General features: G+C 38.3%; 1 protein-coding gene across 1 annotated transcript in view; it reads right to left on the reverse strand.

Annotated features, from left to right (window-relative positions):
* The window catches only part of LOC122080034, a 52,511-nt gene extending 34,487 nt beyond the window's left edge, over positions 1–18,024 (reverse strand). The window contains exons 1-3 of the mRNA XM_042646890.1: positions 17,792–18,024; positions 8,496–8,621; positions 8,340–8,383 (exon numbers count right to left, since the gene is read on the reverse strand). Coding sequence (XP_042502824.1) covers positions 8,340–8,383; positions 8,496–8,609 — 158 coding nt within the window. The 5' untranslated portion in view covers positions 8,610–8,621; positions 17,792–18,024. The remainder of the gene's footprint in view (positions 1–8,339; positions 8,384–8,495; positions 8,622–17,791) is intronic.
* Between the last annotated feature and the right edge of the window lie 2,148 nt (positions 18,025–20,172).

The raw sequence follows: 20,172 nt of genomic DNA on the forward strand, positions 1-20,172 counted from the left end.
GATGTTTGTTATGATTGTTGTTCCTTATTCTTATAGTGGTATATATTAGCCACTTTACCATCTCAAGATTTTGCTCCAGAGCTATCCCCAAAATCGATTTGTTATGGTTTGCACCATTTATCGATTTTTAGGTTCTTTAGCCTTTTTTGGTTTTGTGTGCTTCCTCTACCTTTGGCTCGTGCCTCTTCCATTAGCACAGTCCCCTTGAGTTGCAACCATGTCTGCCAGCTCTTCTGCTTCCACTAGTGGAGACACCTCAGCTCTACCCACCTTTCCTCAATGTGCTATCAAGCTTGATAGCACAAACTACCTTATGTGGTCATGCTCGATCTGTATCTCCATCAAGTCTCGTGGCTATTATGTATACTTCACTGGAACCACAAAGCGTCCAACCACCGGTCCTAAGATTGACAAGTGGGAGTGTGCTATCTCTCTAATTATGACCTTCCATATCAACTCCATGCAGCCACAGCTTTCACATGGCTACCACCTTCTTGACTCTGCTACGAAGATCTGGAAGTTTGTCCAAGATATATATATTCTCAGGCAGGGAATGATGCTCAGGTCTTCGAACTGCACCATAAGATTCTCACACTGTCACAGTACTACTATAAGTTGCACAAACTGTGGACTGAATTGGATTTCTACGAGGAGTATACTCCTTCCACTCCTGCAGATGCCACTAGTTTTAAGAAACGAGACAATATCCGGATCTATGTGGAGTTTGATCAGCTATGGTCCAAGGTTCTAAGTCGTATTCCCTTTCCTACCTTGATCAGGCCTATGTTGTGATCCAACTTGAGGACAGCCATCTTACCACTATGCTTCCACAGCCTATTACCACTCCCACTGAGATATCTGAACTTGTCTCTGGCACTCAGTCCCTCAGTGCAACCTCAAAGTTTGGTAGCTCCTTTACCAGAGCTCCAATGAAGTGCATTTACTACAGGAAGGAGTTTCACACTAAGGATCACTGTTGGAAGCTCCATGGTTGTCTTGCTGATACATCTGGCAAAGGGCGAGGGAAGGGTAGTGCTTATACTCCTAGTTAGGCCAACCATACTGATGTCCCAGACTCTTGATTCTGCTCCTAACATCTTTGTAGCCTCGCTATCATCTGATGAGGTCACTGCCATCCGGCACCTTCTAACATGTCCTGACTCTCCTGCATCAGCTACTGCGAGCTTTGTTCATTCCACCCCTTTTGGGTCAGGGATCTCTTTATGTGGCCATATTTATCCCTTCTACCCCCTAAATTATAGACTCAGGAGCTTTTGATCATATAACAAGTTGCTTGTCTCTTTTCTCCCAGTCACTACCAGTCACAGAAATGATAAGGTCAAGTTCGCTAACGAGACTTATTCCACTATTTTAGGAAAGGGCTCTGTTAGTTGCACTCCTTTATCCCTTTCTATTGTATTGCATGTCCCCTCTCTTCCAACTAACCTATTGTCCATTAGTAGTCTTATCTCCAATATTAATAGCAAAGTCACATTTTTTCGCCTCTCATTGTGTTTTTCAGGATCTGGAAACAGGGGCAATGATTGGCTCTTAAAAGGGTGTGTGGTGGTACGTATCTGTTTGATGACGACTCGGTGTTAGTTTCTGGTGAGGCTCTTCAAACATCCTCTAAGTCACCTCCCACCTCTAAGTTACTACAGTGGCATCGCCGATTGGTACATCTTCCTTTGGGACATCCTCCTTTGGGAACTTCAGATGACTTACTTTGTTTTTGAAAATAAAAGTGCCACTTCTTTTTCATTGATACATTCTGATATTTGGGATCCATCCCGCTATCAGTCTATCAATGGTTATCGGTGGTTTGTCTCTTTTATTGATTATCATTCTCGGACCACTTGGGTTTATATGATGCAAACCAAGGCGAGACGTTCCATTGCTTTCAACAGTTTCACCGCATAGTTCAGACTCAAGTTCAGTGCTACTATTAAGATCCTTAGAAGCGACAATGGTCATGAACACTTCGAAGGGTCCTTTCAGGCTTACCTTCCGCTCATGGGGATGATCCATTACACTAGTAATATAGATACCCTGGCTCAGGATGGGGTTACGGAGCAAAAGAACCGCCACCTTTATGAAGTAGCATGCTCTCTTATGTTTGAGATGCATGTTTCCCCAATACTAGAGTGACACGATTCTCATTGTTGCCTTTCTGATCAACTGAATGCCTTCTCAAGTTCATTCCTTCTGCTCCCCTTTGGATCTTCTCCAGGGTTCTGCTGTTTTTCCTATTCCTCCCAAGGTATTCGCCAGTGTCTACTATGCTCGCGATCATCATCCTCACGAAAATTTTGATCCTCGTGGTTCCGATGCATTTTTCTAGGGGATGCTCCTACTCAAAAAGGCTACTGGTGTTCTCATCCTCCCACTCGACATTGGTTTGTGACATGTCTTTCACGAATCCGCATCGTACTACACTACGGCACCTCTTCAAAGGGAGTATCCTTCCATTGGGGAAGAGTGCCACCACTTGAACTTGCTATCCCTATCGGTATCCCGTTTTTCAAGGGAGAGTGACACTCCTACTTCACCTCAGCCAGAGATACGTGATTATAATCGCAGACAATAGACTCAGACCACTACACATCCAAGATCTACCCTATCATGTCGAGTGCAGACTCACAATGGTAGGTAGTTATGGTTGAAGAGATGCAGGCTTTAAAGGAGAATGACACATGTGATCTAGTGTGTCGTCCCTCTCAGAAGAGGACTGATGGTTGTCAATGGGTCTTCATAGTGAAAAATAGAAAGTTGATGGTACAGTGAATCAGTACAAGGCCAAACTTGTTGCCAAGGGCTCCACTCATATTTACAGGATTGACTATTAAGAGACGCATGCTTTAGTTGCTAAAATGAACAAAATCCATGTTATTTTAGCTTATGCCACTCACTTAGACTGGGATCTCCAACAGCTAGATGTGAAGAATGCGTTTCTTCATAGGGAACTTGAGTAGGAAGTGTATATTGGCATTCCTCTTAGGTTCTAGTTTTTTAAGGCACTAGTAAGGCGACGCCTTAGCAACGCCTAGGCGCTGATGCGGTCTAGAGATGGTAAGGCAGTGCTCCGCCTTATGTGAAGTGGCGCCTTATGTTTTTTTTTTTTTTAAACACATTTTAAAATTACTTGACGAAGATTCCAAATATAGATTTTTTATTGATAGGTGTATGGTTTTGTTAACACTTGAGATGTATGGGATTAGCTATAATCCACCAAAAATAACCAAAACAAACAAAACAAAAACCCGATTCACAAATAGGGTTTGGATTTTGTCAAGGGTTTTAAGAAAGGGCTTTGAGAAGGAATCAAGGAACAAGGAAGAACCACTGATCCAGGAAACCATTTTGCTCCAGTAGCGGTGAGCTTCATTCTTCTTTGAGAGGATTAGAAATATAGTAGATGACCTTAGGGCTTAAACATTCATTTTGGCATCATAGAGGTAAGCATAATAAATACTTGTATTTTTTATGTCTTCTTTTCTTTATATTTATAATTTTGTTTCATAGTTATGTATTTATATTATATGTTGATATGTTATGACGATTGACGATTGACGATTGATGAAGATGAACTTATTTTATTCACTTTATTGATTTGTTTTCTTGATGAATATCTTACATTGGTATGAATATGAACCTTTAATATTTATTTAACATATGAGTAATAGGATTCAACTAGGATTTGAGCCAAATAGATTAGTTTTATAAAAAAATTACACAGGAACCGCTTTAGTCGATAAAGCGACGGTTTATGCCCGCCTTATCGCTAAGGCGCTTCGAAAGACCCTCAAATGCCTCCGTCGCCTTACCGCCTTAAAAACTATGCCTAGGTTCACTTGCTCTAAAACCCAAGGGAAGATATGCAAGTTGAAGCATGCACTGTATGGGCTGAAGCAATCCCCTGTGCTTAGTTCAGGCGTTTCCACAAGGCTATGATTGCTTCAGGCTACTCTCAAAGCAATGCCGACACACTTTGTTCATCAAGTGGTTTGGTGGGAAGATTGCTATCCTAATAGTCTATGTAGATGATATTGTTATTACTGGTGATGATCTGGTAGAGATCTCTTACCTCAAGAGATACTTGGGTGAGGAATTCGAGATCAAAGATTTAGGACAACTTTGTTACTTCCTTATCATTGAGGTTGCAAGGTCTTCTCGTGGGATCTACTTGTCTCAGCGGAAGTATATGCTTGATCTTCTTTCAGAGACAAACATGTTGGGGTGTAAGCCGACAGACACTCCTATTGACGCCAATGGCCACCTAAGTAGCAAGGAATGTGAACCTATGGATAAGGGTAGATATCAGAGATTAGTGGGGCGCTTGATCTATCTTTCTCATACATGCCCTAACATAGCACTTGTCGTCAGCTTAGTTAGTCATTACATGCATGATCCCTATTCGATTCACATAGAAGTTGTACTGCATATTTTACAGTACTTGAAATCTGCCCCAGGACGTGGCATCCTTTTTTCTCCTCATGATTACCTTAGGGTGGAGGCCTTCACGGATGTTGATTGGGCAAGTTCCCCTGATGACCACAGGCCTACTACTAGTTATTGCAGCTTTGTTGGGGGTAACCTTGTTACATGGCAAAGCAAAAAGCAAACCGTGGTTTCCCATTCAAGTGCCGAAGCAGAGTTCTATGCTATGGCACATGGCATTTGTGAGCTCCTATGGCTTCTGGTCTTCTCACAAATTTGGCTGTCCCTTCTACCCTTCCTATGAAGCTCTTTTGTGGCAGCAAATCTGCCATTAGCATTGCTCACAATCCTATCCAGTATGATCGAAACAAGCATGTGGATATCCATCTACACTTCATCAAAGAGAAGTCGGATATTGGTCTTATCACTGTGCCTTTTGTTCCCAGTAGTGAACAACTTGCTAACATATTTACTAAAGGTCTTAGTGGTAAAATGTTTCATCCTATTATCTGCAAGTTGAGCATATGTGATATCTATGCTCCAGCTTGAGGGGGAGCATTGTACTAATGGGTTTTAGGAAAGTGTCAAATTCCAAATAGATCCTTATGTCCTTAAGGGGTTTAATGGTCATTGTAATATTCTAGAACTTCCTCTCCACTATCATAAATAAAGAGGGCTGGTGTCATATTTGACACAAGTCATTACCCCATCCAACAGTGCCAGTTAGTGATTTCTGATTCTGTCACACTTACAATCTCCACTAATTGATGATTCCAAGAGTAACTATAACTGTCTGGGAGGTGCAAGCAGAAGTAAGAGAGGAGATGCTTAGTCAACAGGAGAAGGTGTGGGAACAAGAACAGAAGGTGTTTGTTCTTTGACATTAGAATCTTTTCATGTTCCATAATTTCTTCAGTTTTAATCTTCATTTTAAAAATATAAATTAGAATTGACAAGGGAAAGAAGACAGATACTGGGGTCTCCAAATCTCTGAATTAAGATTAATAACCAAAACAGTTCCATGGGATCCAGCTCCCTGAGGACTTGAAACTTCCTTTTTCAAAATTGCAAAGCTCCAACCATTGGGTCGGGATTAAAGTACCAAAACAGTTCCAAAGCTACAAGACATACAAGATCAGCTACCAGATTAACAGAAGCATGAGAGAGAAAATGGGTTCACAATTATTTTGAGGTGGGGTCATCTCTCTCGCACAAAAGAGATTTCAGATCACCCATCAAACTATATGTATGCATGTGCGCGTGTGTGTGTGTCTCTGTGTGTGTGTGTGTGAGAGTGAGAGAGAGAGAGAGTTGCAGATATAAATGGGCTTATTTTAGTGGACTAAGCCTTGGGTTAGGTTACAAATGTATTTGGCCTTTGGTCCAATGGGATTACATTTCATTGTAATTGACCACTTTAATGGGCCTATAATATGAGAAGAAGCTAAGGTACGAGATAAATCAAGTAGGATTGGTTTAGAGTCTTCTATGTTAGAATTTATCTATGTCAAGTTTTAGAATCATTAAGAATATGACTCCAGATTTCTATCCCAAAATAATGTTCTGATTTTAAAGTCCTAGGTTGAGTAGAAGTATCAAACACTAGTCTGTTTTGAATATTCCAAGTAATAGTTTGAATTCCAAGTCAGTTTTGAACTGTCAGTGAATCGGTTTATGAATTCTATATAAAAATGTAAAAATATATGGCCTCACACAAATTTATGACATATTAGATTTTAGTTTTTTCGTTGTCTATTCAATAGTTGCCGTTGTGGATTCAGTAGTGTGCATAAGAGGATTCCAGGTGGGGCTTAGGTGAATTCCTAGCCTGTTTATTCATCTATCTTTCTATCTATTTCTCTATCAAGAATACAGTTTGCTTGTAGTAACTTCTGATTTATCCTCTCTAAGATTATGTTCTTGTTTAGTTGTTTTCCTGAATCATCTGGCTGATTGCATCAATTCTGAACCTACTATTACCTGTCCAAATGGTAATACGACTCACTAAGAAAGTAACTGTTATGTTATCAGAATCAATTCAGATTCTGTAGATCAGTTCTACCTACAGAACAGACCCATCAATTGAGGTTTTAGACCATTCTGGCTTCCTTAACCGAACTTATAAATTTCTCTCTATCCCTGGATTATAAAATCTCTCTCCATTCTGGATTTGTTTCATGTTCGCGATCCTGCTGTTCTAGTCTTCTACTAGATTTTTTCTGGTTTAAGATAAACCACGTGTGTGTGTGTGTGTGTGTGTGTGTGTGTGTGTGTGTGAGAGAGAGAGAGAGAGAGAGAGAGAGAGAGAGAGAGAGATGTAAGGAAGATTACAAAGGTAATGACCCCAGATCAAACTTACTATAGGCTCCAAACAGTAAACAATTAATAAGCTCAGATGTGAACAGAAATACAAGTGAGAAGAAATAAACATAGACTATGGCAGAAATAGGGCAACCTGTATCTCTCAAAGCAGGGCTCAGATGAGCCTGAGCATCTGTCCTGAAAACTAGGGAAAAAACTAAGATCGATCAGAGGAATATAAGGCCTTCCGATCAGAAACTGTTGGGGATCCTCAAGCAGCTTCCATAGGTCTTCAATAGCAGTAATATCACTCTGATTTAATAGCAAAAAGAATAAAGAAATAAGCAGAATAGGAATAGATGGAAAGTTGTGGGTGAGGATAGGCTATCTCAGCCTTGGGCCTCTCACCCACAGGCCACAGCTATCTAAGTTGTTGACACAAATCTCTCTTAGATATTTGGGCGAAAACAGGCTTCAATTTTCATTCAATAAACTGTGTAAAAGCTTATATCTAAGGGCCTATTTATAGCTTGGCCTAAGCTTCACAAAATTAGAAAGTAATGTAAAAAGGAACTTAAGGAATAGGAAGTTTTTGTCTTCCTTGGTCAAGAAGAAAGACAAAGAAACTTCTAGAGACAAGTAGCTAGTTCTAAACACTTGTCAACTAAGAAAACACAAAGGAAACAAAATGGACCAAATCATTGTTCGCATGAACAGTGACTTTTGTCTGAATTTTATTTTTGTCCTCTTCTTCATGCTTTGATCTACATCAAAGAGAGAGATTTGGAGTCGAAGGAGGGAGAGAGATCAGATGAGAATTGAGGTGCAGAAAGATAAGGGAAGAGAGAGGAAAGAGCATGAGAGAGAGGAGATAATGGAAGAGAGAAAGGGCATGACAGAGATAACAAAGGAAGAATGAGAGAGAGAGAGTTATGAAGAGAAAGGAGGGGTATAACCATAGTTCTAAATCTTGGAACACAAATTTATGTGGTTTTGACCCAACCCGAGACGAAACCAGGTATTTGGGAAATTTCGAACATTTCAGCCCAAATCTCAAAAATTTCAGCACAAATCTTGGAAATTTTGACCCAAATATCAGAAATTTTGGCCCAAATGTTTGGCAATAGACAGAGAAAAAAAAATGCCTGGTTTCAACCAGTTTTAGGTTTTGACCTGGTCGGAACCTGAGATTTATAACCATGGGTATAACCAAATCACTGCTGCCAATGCTCCCCTTTAGACAAAACTCCCCTGAACAAGCATTTTTTTTCTGTCTTTGGAAGTGTATAAATAGCTTAGTTTTATTTGTGGGGCCTATTCTCTGTCAGCCCTTATTTGGAACTATATTTTCTTCCGTGCAATAAAAGTTTCATTATATCATTAATTATAAAAAATACATGAAGCTATTGAATTTGTATAAAATATAAATTAAACTACAAAGTGTTATAAGTTCAATAACATCATATTTATATTAACAACTTATCAATAGAGAGAATCAGCCACACTATACGCTTCCCATAAACCAACCCAACTTATCACCAAATCAACCTGAGTTCCAGGCATCAGGCAATTCACAAACAATTAAAGGAATCATATATTACCTTGGATCAGAATTCCCCCTAATGAAATCAGATACTTCACGATCCTGAACAATGAAATGGACATCCATCATCCAAAACAGGTCACAGACAGTAAATGAATTACTGAAAGCAAGGAGCATTTGGAAGATTAAGCCTTGCAGCAAAAGAGTGTATTACCTTTGAAAAAGCTTTTTGTTTGCTCTGTTCTAAAGATATCCTTGACAGAGATCGACTTCCTCCTTTTGCAACTTTCTCAATTTTGCTCTTGGTTCTCCGAATGGCACACGGCATCTTTTGCTTCACCTGTCCATGTCAACACTTAATGGTTAAATTTTCACAGTGAAAGTTCCATTAGTTAATCAAGAGCTTTAGGAGAAGCACCAACAGTACCAGTGGTAAAATATTTTGAATCAAAATTTATAGTTTTCATGGGAAACCCCATAAGAACAGTCTACAATTGGTCAGAGATCCACCAGTACCACGGTTTAAGAAGCCGGTGGAGTAGGTCGAAATATGCAAAAAAAATTAGGTTTAGACCCAGCTCGAAAGGAAATGCTATGTGACTCACTAGGTATACCAAATTTTGGCAAAACTTACATTTTTCGGTCAAAATTTTGACATGTTTCGGAGATTTCATTTTGTTTCGCCAAAACATTACATTCACTTACGTTAAATCCCATAAGTCATTCGAAATGTGTATTGGTTCAACCCATTTCAAAATCAACTCATCAGGTATCAACTGAAACCTGTACTTGGAATCCAAACTCGATTTTTTGCTTGATTTTGGCCATTCCAACTCTTGGTGGAACAACCTGTTGGAACCTTGTATCTACAGCTAAAATTTGGCGGATTTGAGGGAGACTGCTTGAAGATTCATAGCTTGACGTAATACAATTTTCCCTAAAGTAATTTTTTGCAAAAAAATGGGTAAATATGTAGTGGTTAGGCTTTAATTTTTATATGTTAGATAGCATTAGACGACCTACAGCTTCACAGAGTTCAATTTCTTTTTCTGTTTTAAATATTTTTTTAAAGTTTCTGGTTTAATAAATTGATTTTCTTGCAACAAAATTTTTGAGGAAAAAATAGGTTTAATACTTAGTGGTTGGAGCTCAATTTTAGGTATATTAGTCACCACTGGACAACCTACGGCCTCACGGGATCATTTTTTCCTAGAAAAAAAGTCATTTTTATTTTGAAAATTAAAAACTATTTTATATCTTCCAAAAAAACAAAATCAAAAACAAAAAATATGGAGACCATGGAGGGACTCAGTTTGACCATGTTACCTAGGAAGTGGACCATGGTGCACATGCCCCACACATGCAGGTTATACTAGAGGATTGTGCCGCAAATGGGGACCAAATGAGGAGCATGACAGCGCTGACATGGAGATAAATGTTGCTTCCCATTCTGACACACTTGGAGGCCTTAGTCTGCAGAGTAGTAGTGGATATAGTGGGTTCAGGCAGCTGGGACAGTGGTGAGATGGCATGCACCATCATTTCCTACAAACACATCTAGTGTCGGGAATGGTGGGTTTGATTAGCATGGCTCTTCCTCATCTTCATACCGCACTACTCATGATCAGTGAGAGCCTAAGAGGATGTGGCATATTTCGTCAATAGCATATCCTTCATAGACCCCTAGCAGCCCTATCATTCCAATTCACCAAGCAACTACAATGGAGGCATGTTTGCATCATCTTCCCAACCCAGTAATCTAAACCGAGGTTGGGCACCTACAGTATGTGAATGATGAGACATATCAGGTTGTTGTGATGTGCACCATAACATGGCCATCTTTTGTGATTGAGTCAGAGGATCTGTTTCGTTGGCAACAACAATTTCCTCATCTTTCGAAACCACCTAGAACTCTATGGGGTATTGACATAGAGTAGGAGACTAGGCAGAAGGGCGGGGGAATTTTGCTTATTTACAATTTTGATGTGAAGAAATTAAATAATATTAAATTATTTTTCTCCATTTGTCACTTGCATTTGCTTATTTTGAATGGTTTCAATATATTGTTTATGTTATTGTACTAAGTCATGTGTAACATGGGCTTTCTTTAAGGAATATACAAGCAAGGTACAGCGTACACTAACAACCTAGGGTACGAAACCAAACTAACAATTTGAGTGTGTTATTCAACAATCTAAAGGTTCAATTGTTTAAGAATGCTTAATTAGGGTCTCTGCCAAGTTTCAGGCCAAAATATGTCCATTTGACCACCAAAAGGGTCAAAAGAAACCATGTACCAAAACCTGAAGGATTTCAGCCTGGTTTGGGTCGAAATCCGAATCATATAGGTTTCAACCAGGGTCTGATTATTACTATTAAATGGGCCCAGTTCTAACCTCATGGAATAAGGAAATTCTCTATAATTGCAAATTTACGGGCAAGTGTAGCAAGAGATTACAAACAGAATTGGCTAGATTTGGAAGTTGATTAGACGTTCAATGCTAACCTTCTTTCATAGGCTAAGAAAAAGAGACAAATATAGACTACCAAGCAAACAATTTTACAAAGACATTCAAGTAAACAGAGATAGAAGCCTAGGCAATATCGCATATATGATCAACCAAACACTAGTATACTAAACAATTGGCAAGTCCTTTAATAGAGTCTCAGATTTTGCAGCTGAATTTCCATTAGTTTTGTGACACAGAAAATAATTTTTTTTTTTCCTTTTCCGTCGCTGATATTTAACCTCATTATGTATATATAAATAAGGGAGAAATAAAAGTGAGTAGCAACAAAAATGCCTAGAAAAAGATGACCCCATCCCTTCCACTAGGGGGAAACAACCAAATATTTTAACAAGAGACTCTCACCTCTCTACCTCCATCCAGCATAAAGGCTCCAATTATCAGCCAAAAAATAACACCCAAAAAAAAAAAGGGGGGAGAAAAATCAACTACCCCTACAAAAAAAAAAAAAAAAAAAATTGAGGCGTGGGGAGGGGGACCTCAAACCAGGGTTTAAAGTATCGGTCATCGGTCTGTATCATACCATATCGGTCGATACGTATCCGTATCGGACCTTACCGATACGATATGGACCGATACGATACACGGAATTTTAAAACCCTTTTGTATCGAAACGTATCTTATGATACATATTGATACACGCAGATACACCACCGATACGCACCACTACTCTATGAAAAATTCAAAATCGAAGTGAAATGTACGTTTCAGTATGTATCAGTACGTATCAGTACAATTGGTACGTATCGGTGTGTATTGATATGATACATACCGATACGATTATAAAATGGCCAAGATGGGTAATTTTTTAGAAAAAACACAATTTTTTGAGGTGTTTTTGTTCCAAAGTTGCTGCCAACCATTTTTCTCTCTAACTAAAGTGGAAATCAATTTTGGGAATAAGGATTTTACATTTGTGGGACAACTACAAACCTTGGATTCTTAATGCGATACACACTCAATTTACTGTTTATGCATAATACATGTAATATATTACTTTTTTTAACTATTTTTTTATGCAAAAGTGTATAAAAAAATGTTTCCTATCTATTTATGTATGTATCTTTAGTGTATCTTAGCATATCTCCGATACGATACGATACCCTCCGATACGTATCTTAATTTTGGCCGACCGATATCGATACTTTAATCCTTGCCTCAGACCCCAAGGAAAGCAAGATCCAAAGTCCAAGCTCTACTGCAAAAAGAATCATAAACATTTCTACAATAACATAACATAAACTATAGAAAGCCACAACCTATACCCTCGGCTATACCTGTAACTTCCCATCAGGATTCTCTCTTATTCACATCACCTGAAGCACCAGTATTGTTTTTCGAAAAAGATCCCGGTTCAATCCCTTTAATCCATTCTGTTGAAAATATTAGTGATACCACTCTCCAAGGAACACTATACATTTTTTTTTCCAGAACAGATAATTCTACTTCTTCGTTCAATCCCTTTAATCCATTCTATTGAAAGTACAAGTGATACCACTCTCCAAGGAACACTATACATTTTTATAAGATAAGAGGTAAAAATAGGCTAAACCTCTAACTCTCCATTCAAGTTTCTCTTGTATTCCCGACATCTCATCATTTAAAGCAACAGTACAGCTTTTTGAAAAAAAGACCTCTTCTACTCTGGCTAAATTTCTCTTCAATACTTGTGAAAATATTAGTTGTACCCACACCCCAAGGAACACTATGCATTTTGTCCTAACCTTCAACACATGATCTTAGAATAGTTACGTTAACCGCCAAATCATGATATCATCCAATTCTTCATGAAATATATCAGTGACAATCTACAGTACATCATGCAGAGAAACTTCAGAAACAATCAACAAGGCTTAATGAATTAATTATCAATCAGAACAAAAGGGGGAGGGGAGAAAGCAGCTGCATTCATTCCCTAAGTCTTAATCAAATGAAAGAAATCAGTCATCAGTCGACCTATTAGATAAAGCAAACTGCTTGCTTTCTTATTTGAAAACTGAATTTGACATAACTGACATAATGATAAAACTCAAACCAGCTGAATTAAGGCTAGGTCTCACAAACAAGTCCTATATTATCAACATGGTAGAGGCTTGCAAAACCAAGATTTATGCAATGGACTTGCAACATCTAAAGACAAAAAATGCCTTCAAAAATCAGTAACCTCCTAAATTAACAGCAGACTATTGCATCAGCATCCTCCCTGCAATCTGATTATAGAATTATAACAAACCCGACTAATTGTGGGAGTACAAGAAGGAACAGCAATGATTAATTTATACTTTAGAAAGTAAAATTAACTCACTATGTGGCATTTGTTTACTCCTTTAGATTTTAGAAAGTAAAAATTACTCACTATATAGCAATTGTTTAATCCCAGTTTTACCCGGACCAGCAACCATTTGAGTAAAAGGACAAATGTAAAGCAAAGAGATAGTATCTATCGGCCATTGTTCATCAACAATCCGAGCCAGCATCCATAGGTGATATGTTTTGTAACAACTGAAGAGGCAAGATAAATGTTCTTATCCTATTTCAACACAATTGCAATGAAGCAAGGAAGGTATAAGCAAAATCATTTCAAATAGGATTAACTTTTTTTTTTTTTTTGGATAAGTTAAATAGGATTAACTTGACTGACTGTATTACTTATCAAAAAAAAAAAAAACTTGACTGTATGTAACTGTAAGTATTCTCCAGAAAAGGATTTCTACGAAATTATTTCCAGAAGGTTTAACCTCCATTCATTTACAGGTTTGTAGAGTCCAAGTCTGAGTTGGTTTCTTACTTTAGAGTCTGTAAAAGAAGATGTAACCTCCATTCATTTACAGTTTTTGAGAAGAAATAAAGTTCACTTTTGGCATGGTAGTTCTGCCATGCAAAGGCCGGCGTGGTTGCTTATTTACCCTCAAGTTCTCTCTCTTCAGTAAAATTCTAATCAGGTCCAAATTTCTCTATTATCACGTCAGTTTTACTCTCTCTCTCCCTACAATACTTCCTTCCCCATTCTTTTGTTCAATCAATTTCACAATTTTTACTGTTTCTGTTCTTAGTTTGATCTGGAACTCCATAAATATGTTTCAGTTCATTATTAAATCTGATCACTTGCATCTATTTACATACCCATATACACTGCCCTTCTTTCTGTCATATTCCCTATTATTTATTGCCCCTTCTATTCAACTAGAGGGATCTTTTTTTTTTTTTTAATAGAACAGACCACACAGGAGAATTGACCAAATTTCTGGCCTATCTACTTTGTATTTTACTAGATATCAATTTTTGCCCAAACCCCCTCAAATCTTCCCCGTTCTGATTTATCAATTGCCCCACACTTCCTTGTTCTGTCCTTTTATTCAATTAATCAATTTCTATCTATTTCCCAAATCTGAAATCTGTTATTCTCCATTCTAGAAATCTGTTTTGGTACTCATTATGTCCTCATCGGATTTCTTTATTGAAATCATAATAAATTTCTGAGTTTTATATCTGTTCCTTATACATACATACTATATTCCAGAAAGCCTTATTGCCATATTTCCCTAAATTAGGGTTTGAATTTGAACCAATTTGGGGAAGTTGGGACCACACTTCTTCAGAGTGGATCTGAGGGAGAATTTTTTTCCTTCTCCCAAGTTATTCTGACTAGAATTCTTTTCCAATACTGATTCTTGGATTTTTCATTCTTTTGAAAGTTGTACTTTGAAGCAAGACTTTTATGTTCTCATCCCAAGAATCACCTCCTCAATTGGTGTGCGAACCACCTACAGTAAGTATTTGTTAACTGCAAGAATCACTTGTAAGAATCGTAGAAGAGATCCCTAAAATTGCACCCCCTCCCAAAAGAATTAGAAAAAAAAATAAGGGGAAACAAAGAAAGTGCTTCCTAAGAGACTACTCTAGACATCAGGAGTGATACCAAAATGCTCTAACTGCAGGTTGTGTATTTCCAAACCCGATATTTTCAATCCAGTTTTCAATGATGCAGAAAACATGGAGTCAGAAAACCTTCATTGTTTGTTGAAAATAGGTTGTAAACTCCAGCTTTGAGACCTTTATTGAGATTATTCTATTGACTAATCTTTAAAGAAATTATAAGCTATTCACTCTTGACCATCTTCAAGGTAGACAGTTTTCCCTTCTTTCTTTTTTTCCCCCTCTTATAGATTATCTTTAAGCTAGAGGTTGCAAGCGGGGCAGAAGGTGTGTTCTATGAAATAAGTAAGCCTAAACATCTCCACATTTTCTGTGACATAGAGAAAGTGATTTTTGGCCTACTTCCACTGTTTGTTCAGAGTTGATTCAGGAACCCAGGAGACATGGATTTCTTATTGGACTTGGGTTCTTTCAGTTTTAACTTTGAGAAACAGGGATGGGGGTGATAGAAGATGTCTTCCATGCTATTCTTTGGGGAATTTAGATGAAGATGAATCAGTTAATCTATGACAGAGTAAATGCTCAATATATGCGCACATCAATTGGTTGATCCATGGAATAGACAGCATCGGAGAAAGAATACCTAGGTGTTCAGGTTTCAAAGTTGAGAATAATTGGCAATATTTGGTTTGGAGTATTAAATTTTCTCCTTTTCTTGATACATTTTTCTGAACGATGCATATGCTTACCCTTTTTTTTTTTTTTTTTGGGGGGGGGGGGGCACCTGGGTGTTTGAATTCCTCATTCACTATGCTTCTGCAATACAATTTTCATTACAGATTAATCTACAAAACACATTAATAAAACAATTCCTATCATAGCTTAAAAAACTGTAACTGCATCTCTCGTGACTTAACAAAAAACAGCAAAGTAAAGAGAACTGAGACTATATCAAAAACTCCTTCCCAAAATGATATCTTCAGGAAACATATATAGTTATACGCTATGAAAAACCCAGTATCTGGTTACCAAGTCACTTTTTCTGGGCATCTCCATGTGTTCTAGGGTTGTCAAAGAAGATCCTAAAAGGTCTGAGCTACTTTACATTTGCCAGAGTCTACAAACTATTACCTCTATACGAAGCTTCCATGCATTGGTATGGAAGCAGTACTTCATTCAAAGGAACAGCATATACAAGTGATCCGACAGGAGAGGAATAAAGCATCTGACAAGGTATCCATAGAAATCAAGGTGTATTACCACAACATCTGAACAATATATAAAGTTCTAAGGAAAATCCGTCTAGCTGAAATGTGACACTCATCATGTCATGCCAGGCTGGCATTGTATCAGAGACATTGAATTGCAAATTTTCCTTAGCAAAATAATATTTTATCTACAGTACCAAGGTGCAAATTTGAAAAGAAGCTCAATGAGAACGTGGAAGATATTTGAAGTACAACATCAAGTTCTAAGCGTCACGCTCTATGGACTGAAAAATTGGTAACTCATTTTACCCTAAGTTAATGCTTTACTCTGGCCACAAGGACTAGAAGCACTTGATTATTTCCCAACAGAAGCCAGTGTGTTGTTTATAAGGATTTTATTCCAGCATCAAGCAGAAAACAACAGTAAGAAACAATAAAGCACATACTTCTGGTAAAGGAAATAACAAAAAAAAGCTACAAGAGCATATCTATAGAAATACTTGTTGAAATATCGGAAAAGAATCGCAACCAACTCAAAAATGCAGCATAATAATCGTGGCAGGAAAGTTGTCGCTAACAGCTGCAGTACGTCAGAAAATAAAAGAAGGCTTAACGAGCCTTAAACTCCACATGGACACTGCCAGTCCATACTAAATCAGTTCCCAGTTGGAACTTTGTGAAATAGTCCAATATATGAGGCACAAACACAAATTGACTCTTCTCCTTCAAAGAAGGCCAAGCATATGGACACAAAAACACATAGACAAGGACCCTTAAAACTCTTTTCTTTCAGAAGGAATTAACTTTTCTCCAAAGCTTCAATTCTCGGATACAACATTACTAAAGAAACACCTACGTTCTGAGAATGTAAGTTAATATAATCACATAAGTTTTATCAATTTATCCACTCACAGCTGAGAATGCCCTGTACATTGAACTATTACAGAGGGGTATACATTATCAGTTAGAAGATACAGAAAAACCTGACCAAAGAGCCTATCTTCTCAAAGATAACTTAGGGGAGGAAAAAAACTATACCTTACACACCAGCAATCTATCTGCATCCAAGACTTGGGGAAAAGAATCCATCTTCCATAAAAGTCCCAGAATGAAAAAGAAAGTTCATAGAATGATAATCATAATAATGTATTGACAAAAACAGAGAAAGTTTCAAACACCATTTGCGTACCTCTGTATGAAACATCTGCTAAACGACATATAACTACCAAACAGAAGAACACAAACAGCAATTTGACAGAGACCAAGGAGACGATATCTAGGAACCAAAACTTGAAAGGAGAAGAGAAAAAAAAAAAAAACCAGAAATCTGCCCATCTTCGACTCTAAATTAAAAATAATAAAAGATAATCACTAATTGCAGAAAAACCAGAAATGACAGCAACCGCTAATTAACAAAATCAATTAGCTCCACAGAACCATAACCACTAAATTAAAACTACCGCTATATAATCAAATAACAAACAAACCTTCTTCATTTTCAATCTTTTCCTCCCCTCTTCCTTCTAAATTTCTGCATCATCTAATTCCCAAAATATAATAACAATAATTCTACAAAACAAGACAGAGGATAAAGCTTCACTAAATTTAATAACGGCTCAAAAAACCTCCACTAAATTTATCATACGGCGCCTGAAATATCTGCAACCACATTTGATCACCAACAAATTTCAAAAAATAATAACAAAATAATATAATCCCGATAGGCTGATACTAATCTTACACTGAATCAAAAATATCGACTTCACTAAATTTAACGTTCCCCAAGAACTTCGTTTAAAATTTAACTTCCGCAGTGTTAGATGAGAAGAAAACAGAAAAAGAAAACAAAAACAACAGAAATGGAGGAGGAAGAAACGGAGAAGAAATGAGAAAGACACCTTTTCATTAGCTTTCCGATTTCCGTGCTTTTCTCGCTTAGCTTCGACGGCTCCCTTTATATATGGGAATCCATCTTGATCTGTTATTCTTGATTCTTGAACGATAAGAGAGAGAGAGAGAGAGAGAGAGAGAGAGAGAGAGGCACGAAAAACCAGAGACTGATTGAAAATTTCGGACAGAAAGATGAAGGATTTGTAGTAGAAGCACAGAAGAAAAGAATGGAAGTAGTTGGACTGTAAATTTGGTGGGATATCAGGGGTATTTATAGCAGCGGGGAATATTTGAGTATGACGTCAGTCTACGTTAAGGATGTTAATATGTACATGATACCGCTCGATAAAAATTGTAATATTCTTGTAAGGAAAAGATTCTGATCGGAGTCATCGGACGGTCTGAATATGAAGTGTATGGCGTTATTGTATACCTTGGTTTCTTGGTATTTCGTCACATTTTCCAGCGTCCCAGCTAACGGTCGAAAAGATGTCCTCCCGCATGATGTAATCTTTGCTAAAAAAAAAAATCCTTTGCATGTCTGGATCTCATGTATATCTACTGAAAATGTTTATGATGCATCGACGGTATAGATAAAAGATGTACATTCAACACTTCACTAGCTCGTCTTGCTTTGTGGGGACAATAAACTTATTTTTTTAATGTAATGGATGGATAGGATCAAGTGTTGAGGGAATGATCTGCCATGTAGGATTGCAGCAGAAAAAATTTCTTTGGATTGATTTTGCGGTACTACATGTGGTCCCACTAGGGGAGGAGGTCCTCGTTGTTGGCCATGTGTAGGTGGACGACTTGCCACTTACAATTTGTATAAAAATACGTTTTTTTTTTGGGTCGATTGTATAGCAATACTTATACATCTTAAACCGATCAACATTCGATTGCCAAAGGATCTCAATAAGGTGGACCACCTCTCATGGGAGTCACTAGATTAGAATCTTTCAATTTGAAGATTGTAATTCTGGACCAAGGCAACATTTTGAGTAGGTATAATGATTTAGGCATGGAACAAAGGATAATACTCATTTACTATTCATCGGTAGGTTTTTTTTTACATACCATCCGAGCACTAAGACTTCCAGAACAAAATTTTGAGAAGCATCTTTATATCTCTATGATAATCAATGTCTTTTTATTTTAAAAACTATATTTTCCTTCAATTGTGGAGAAGAAAAATCGATTTTCACACGTGATGTGATCATGTAATTATTCTTACCTCATCATTAGATTATCATCCTTTATTGCTCCTCCAAATGCAATATGATGGTATCTGTAAGAGTAGGCGTTGAAATTCTTCTTCACATTAGCGTAGAGAACTTCAAGTCTTCAATCCTTAATAAAAGTTTTAGGAAAAATCCCCTCACCATTAGTGAAGGGTCTCTTGTCCAATCATCAACTCTCGACTCCTATGTTTTTGGGTTTGAAACTACCCCTCCACTTGGGCATTCGATAGTACTTCCTTAACTATGGGAGCATATTTTCAAATATTGATATTGAATTGCCGATGATGAGGGTATTTCTTCCCAACCGCGGCACATGCAAGGATCGGTCCTGACCAATGCTGCACCTCGGCCCTCCATTAGGTCGTACTTCCACCTCTACCCTCCATCAGGCCGTGCTACCACCTCGGTCCTCCATCAAGTCATGCTACCACCTCGGCCCTCCATCAGGTCATGCTACGACCTCGACCCTCCATAAGGTCGTGCTGCCACATCGGCCCTCCATCAGGCCATACTGCCACCTCGGCCCTCCATCACGTAGTGCTATCACCTCGGCCCTCCATCACGTCGTGATACCACATCGGCCCTCCATCAGGCCGTGCTTCCACCTCGGCCCTCCATCAAGCTGTGATATCAGTCACCTTGGCTCGACACAGTCAAGGCACCCAGAAACGTGCTCTCGTCCACTCCTACATTCAAGGAACGTAATCCCTGATCCCGGGGGCAGGACTCTATCCACTACACGTCATCAGAGGCGTCCATCCCTCTCACGACTTACACCTCCGAAATCAATGAGGAATATTCTCATAATATTCCCTGAAACCCAGAATATTCTCAGAATCACAGAACCATTCCCCTCAAGGACTCCACGCCTGAAGAGGCCTCTTCACAATCGTCTCCCACTCTCCCTCCATCAGCAACCTATAAATACCAAGGTAAGCCTCCATCATAGGGGATCGATCACTCACTTCTCTTACTGGAAAAGCTCTCTTGAGCATCTGTTGTGGAAATATCTAACTTAGGCATCGGAGAGTCCCCCGTCGGATCAGCCCGACTCTCCCCTATCATCTCTTCTGTGCAGGTCGGCCAAAGCACCAGGAACTGTAGGGAAGATCGTCTGGTCAATTTTTACCGCATCAGATTGGTGC

The sequence above is a fragment of the Macadamia integrifolia genome, chromosome 5 (genome assembly GCF_013358625.1).
Source record: "Macadamia integrifolia cultivar HAES 741 chromosome 5, SCU_Mint_v3, whole genome shotgun sequence".
NCBI lineage: Eukaryota > Viridiplantae > Streptophyta > Magnoliopsida > Proteales > Proteaceae > Macadamia > Macadamia integrifolia.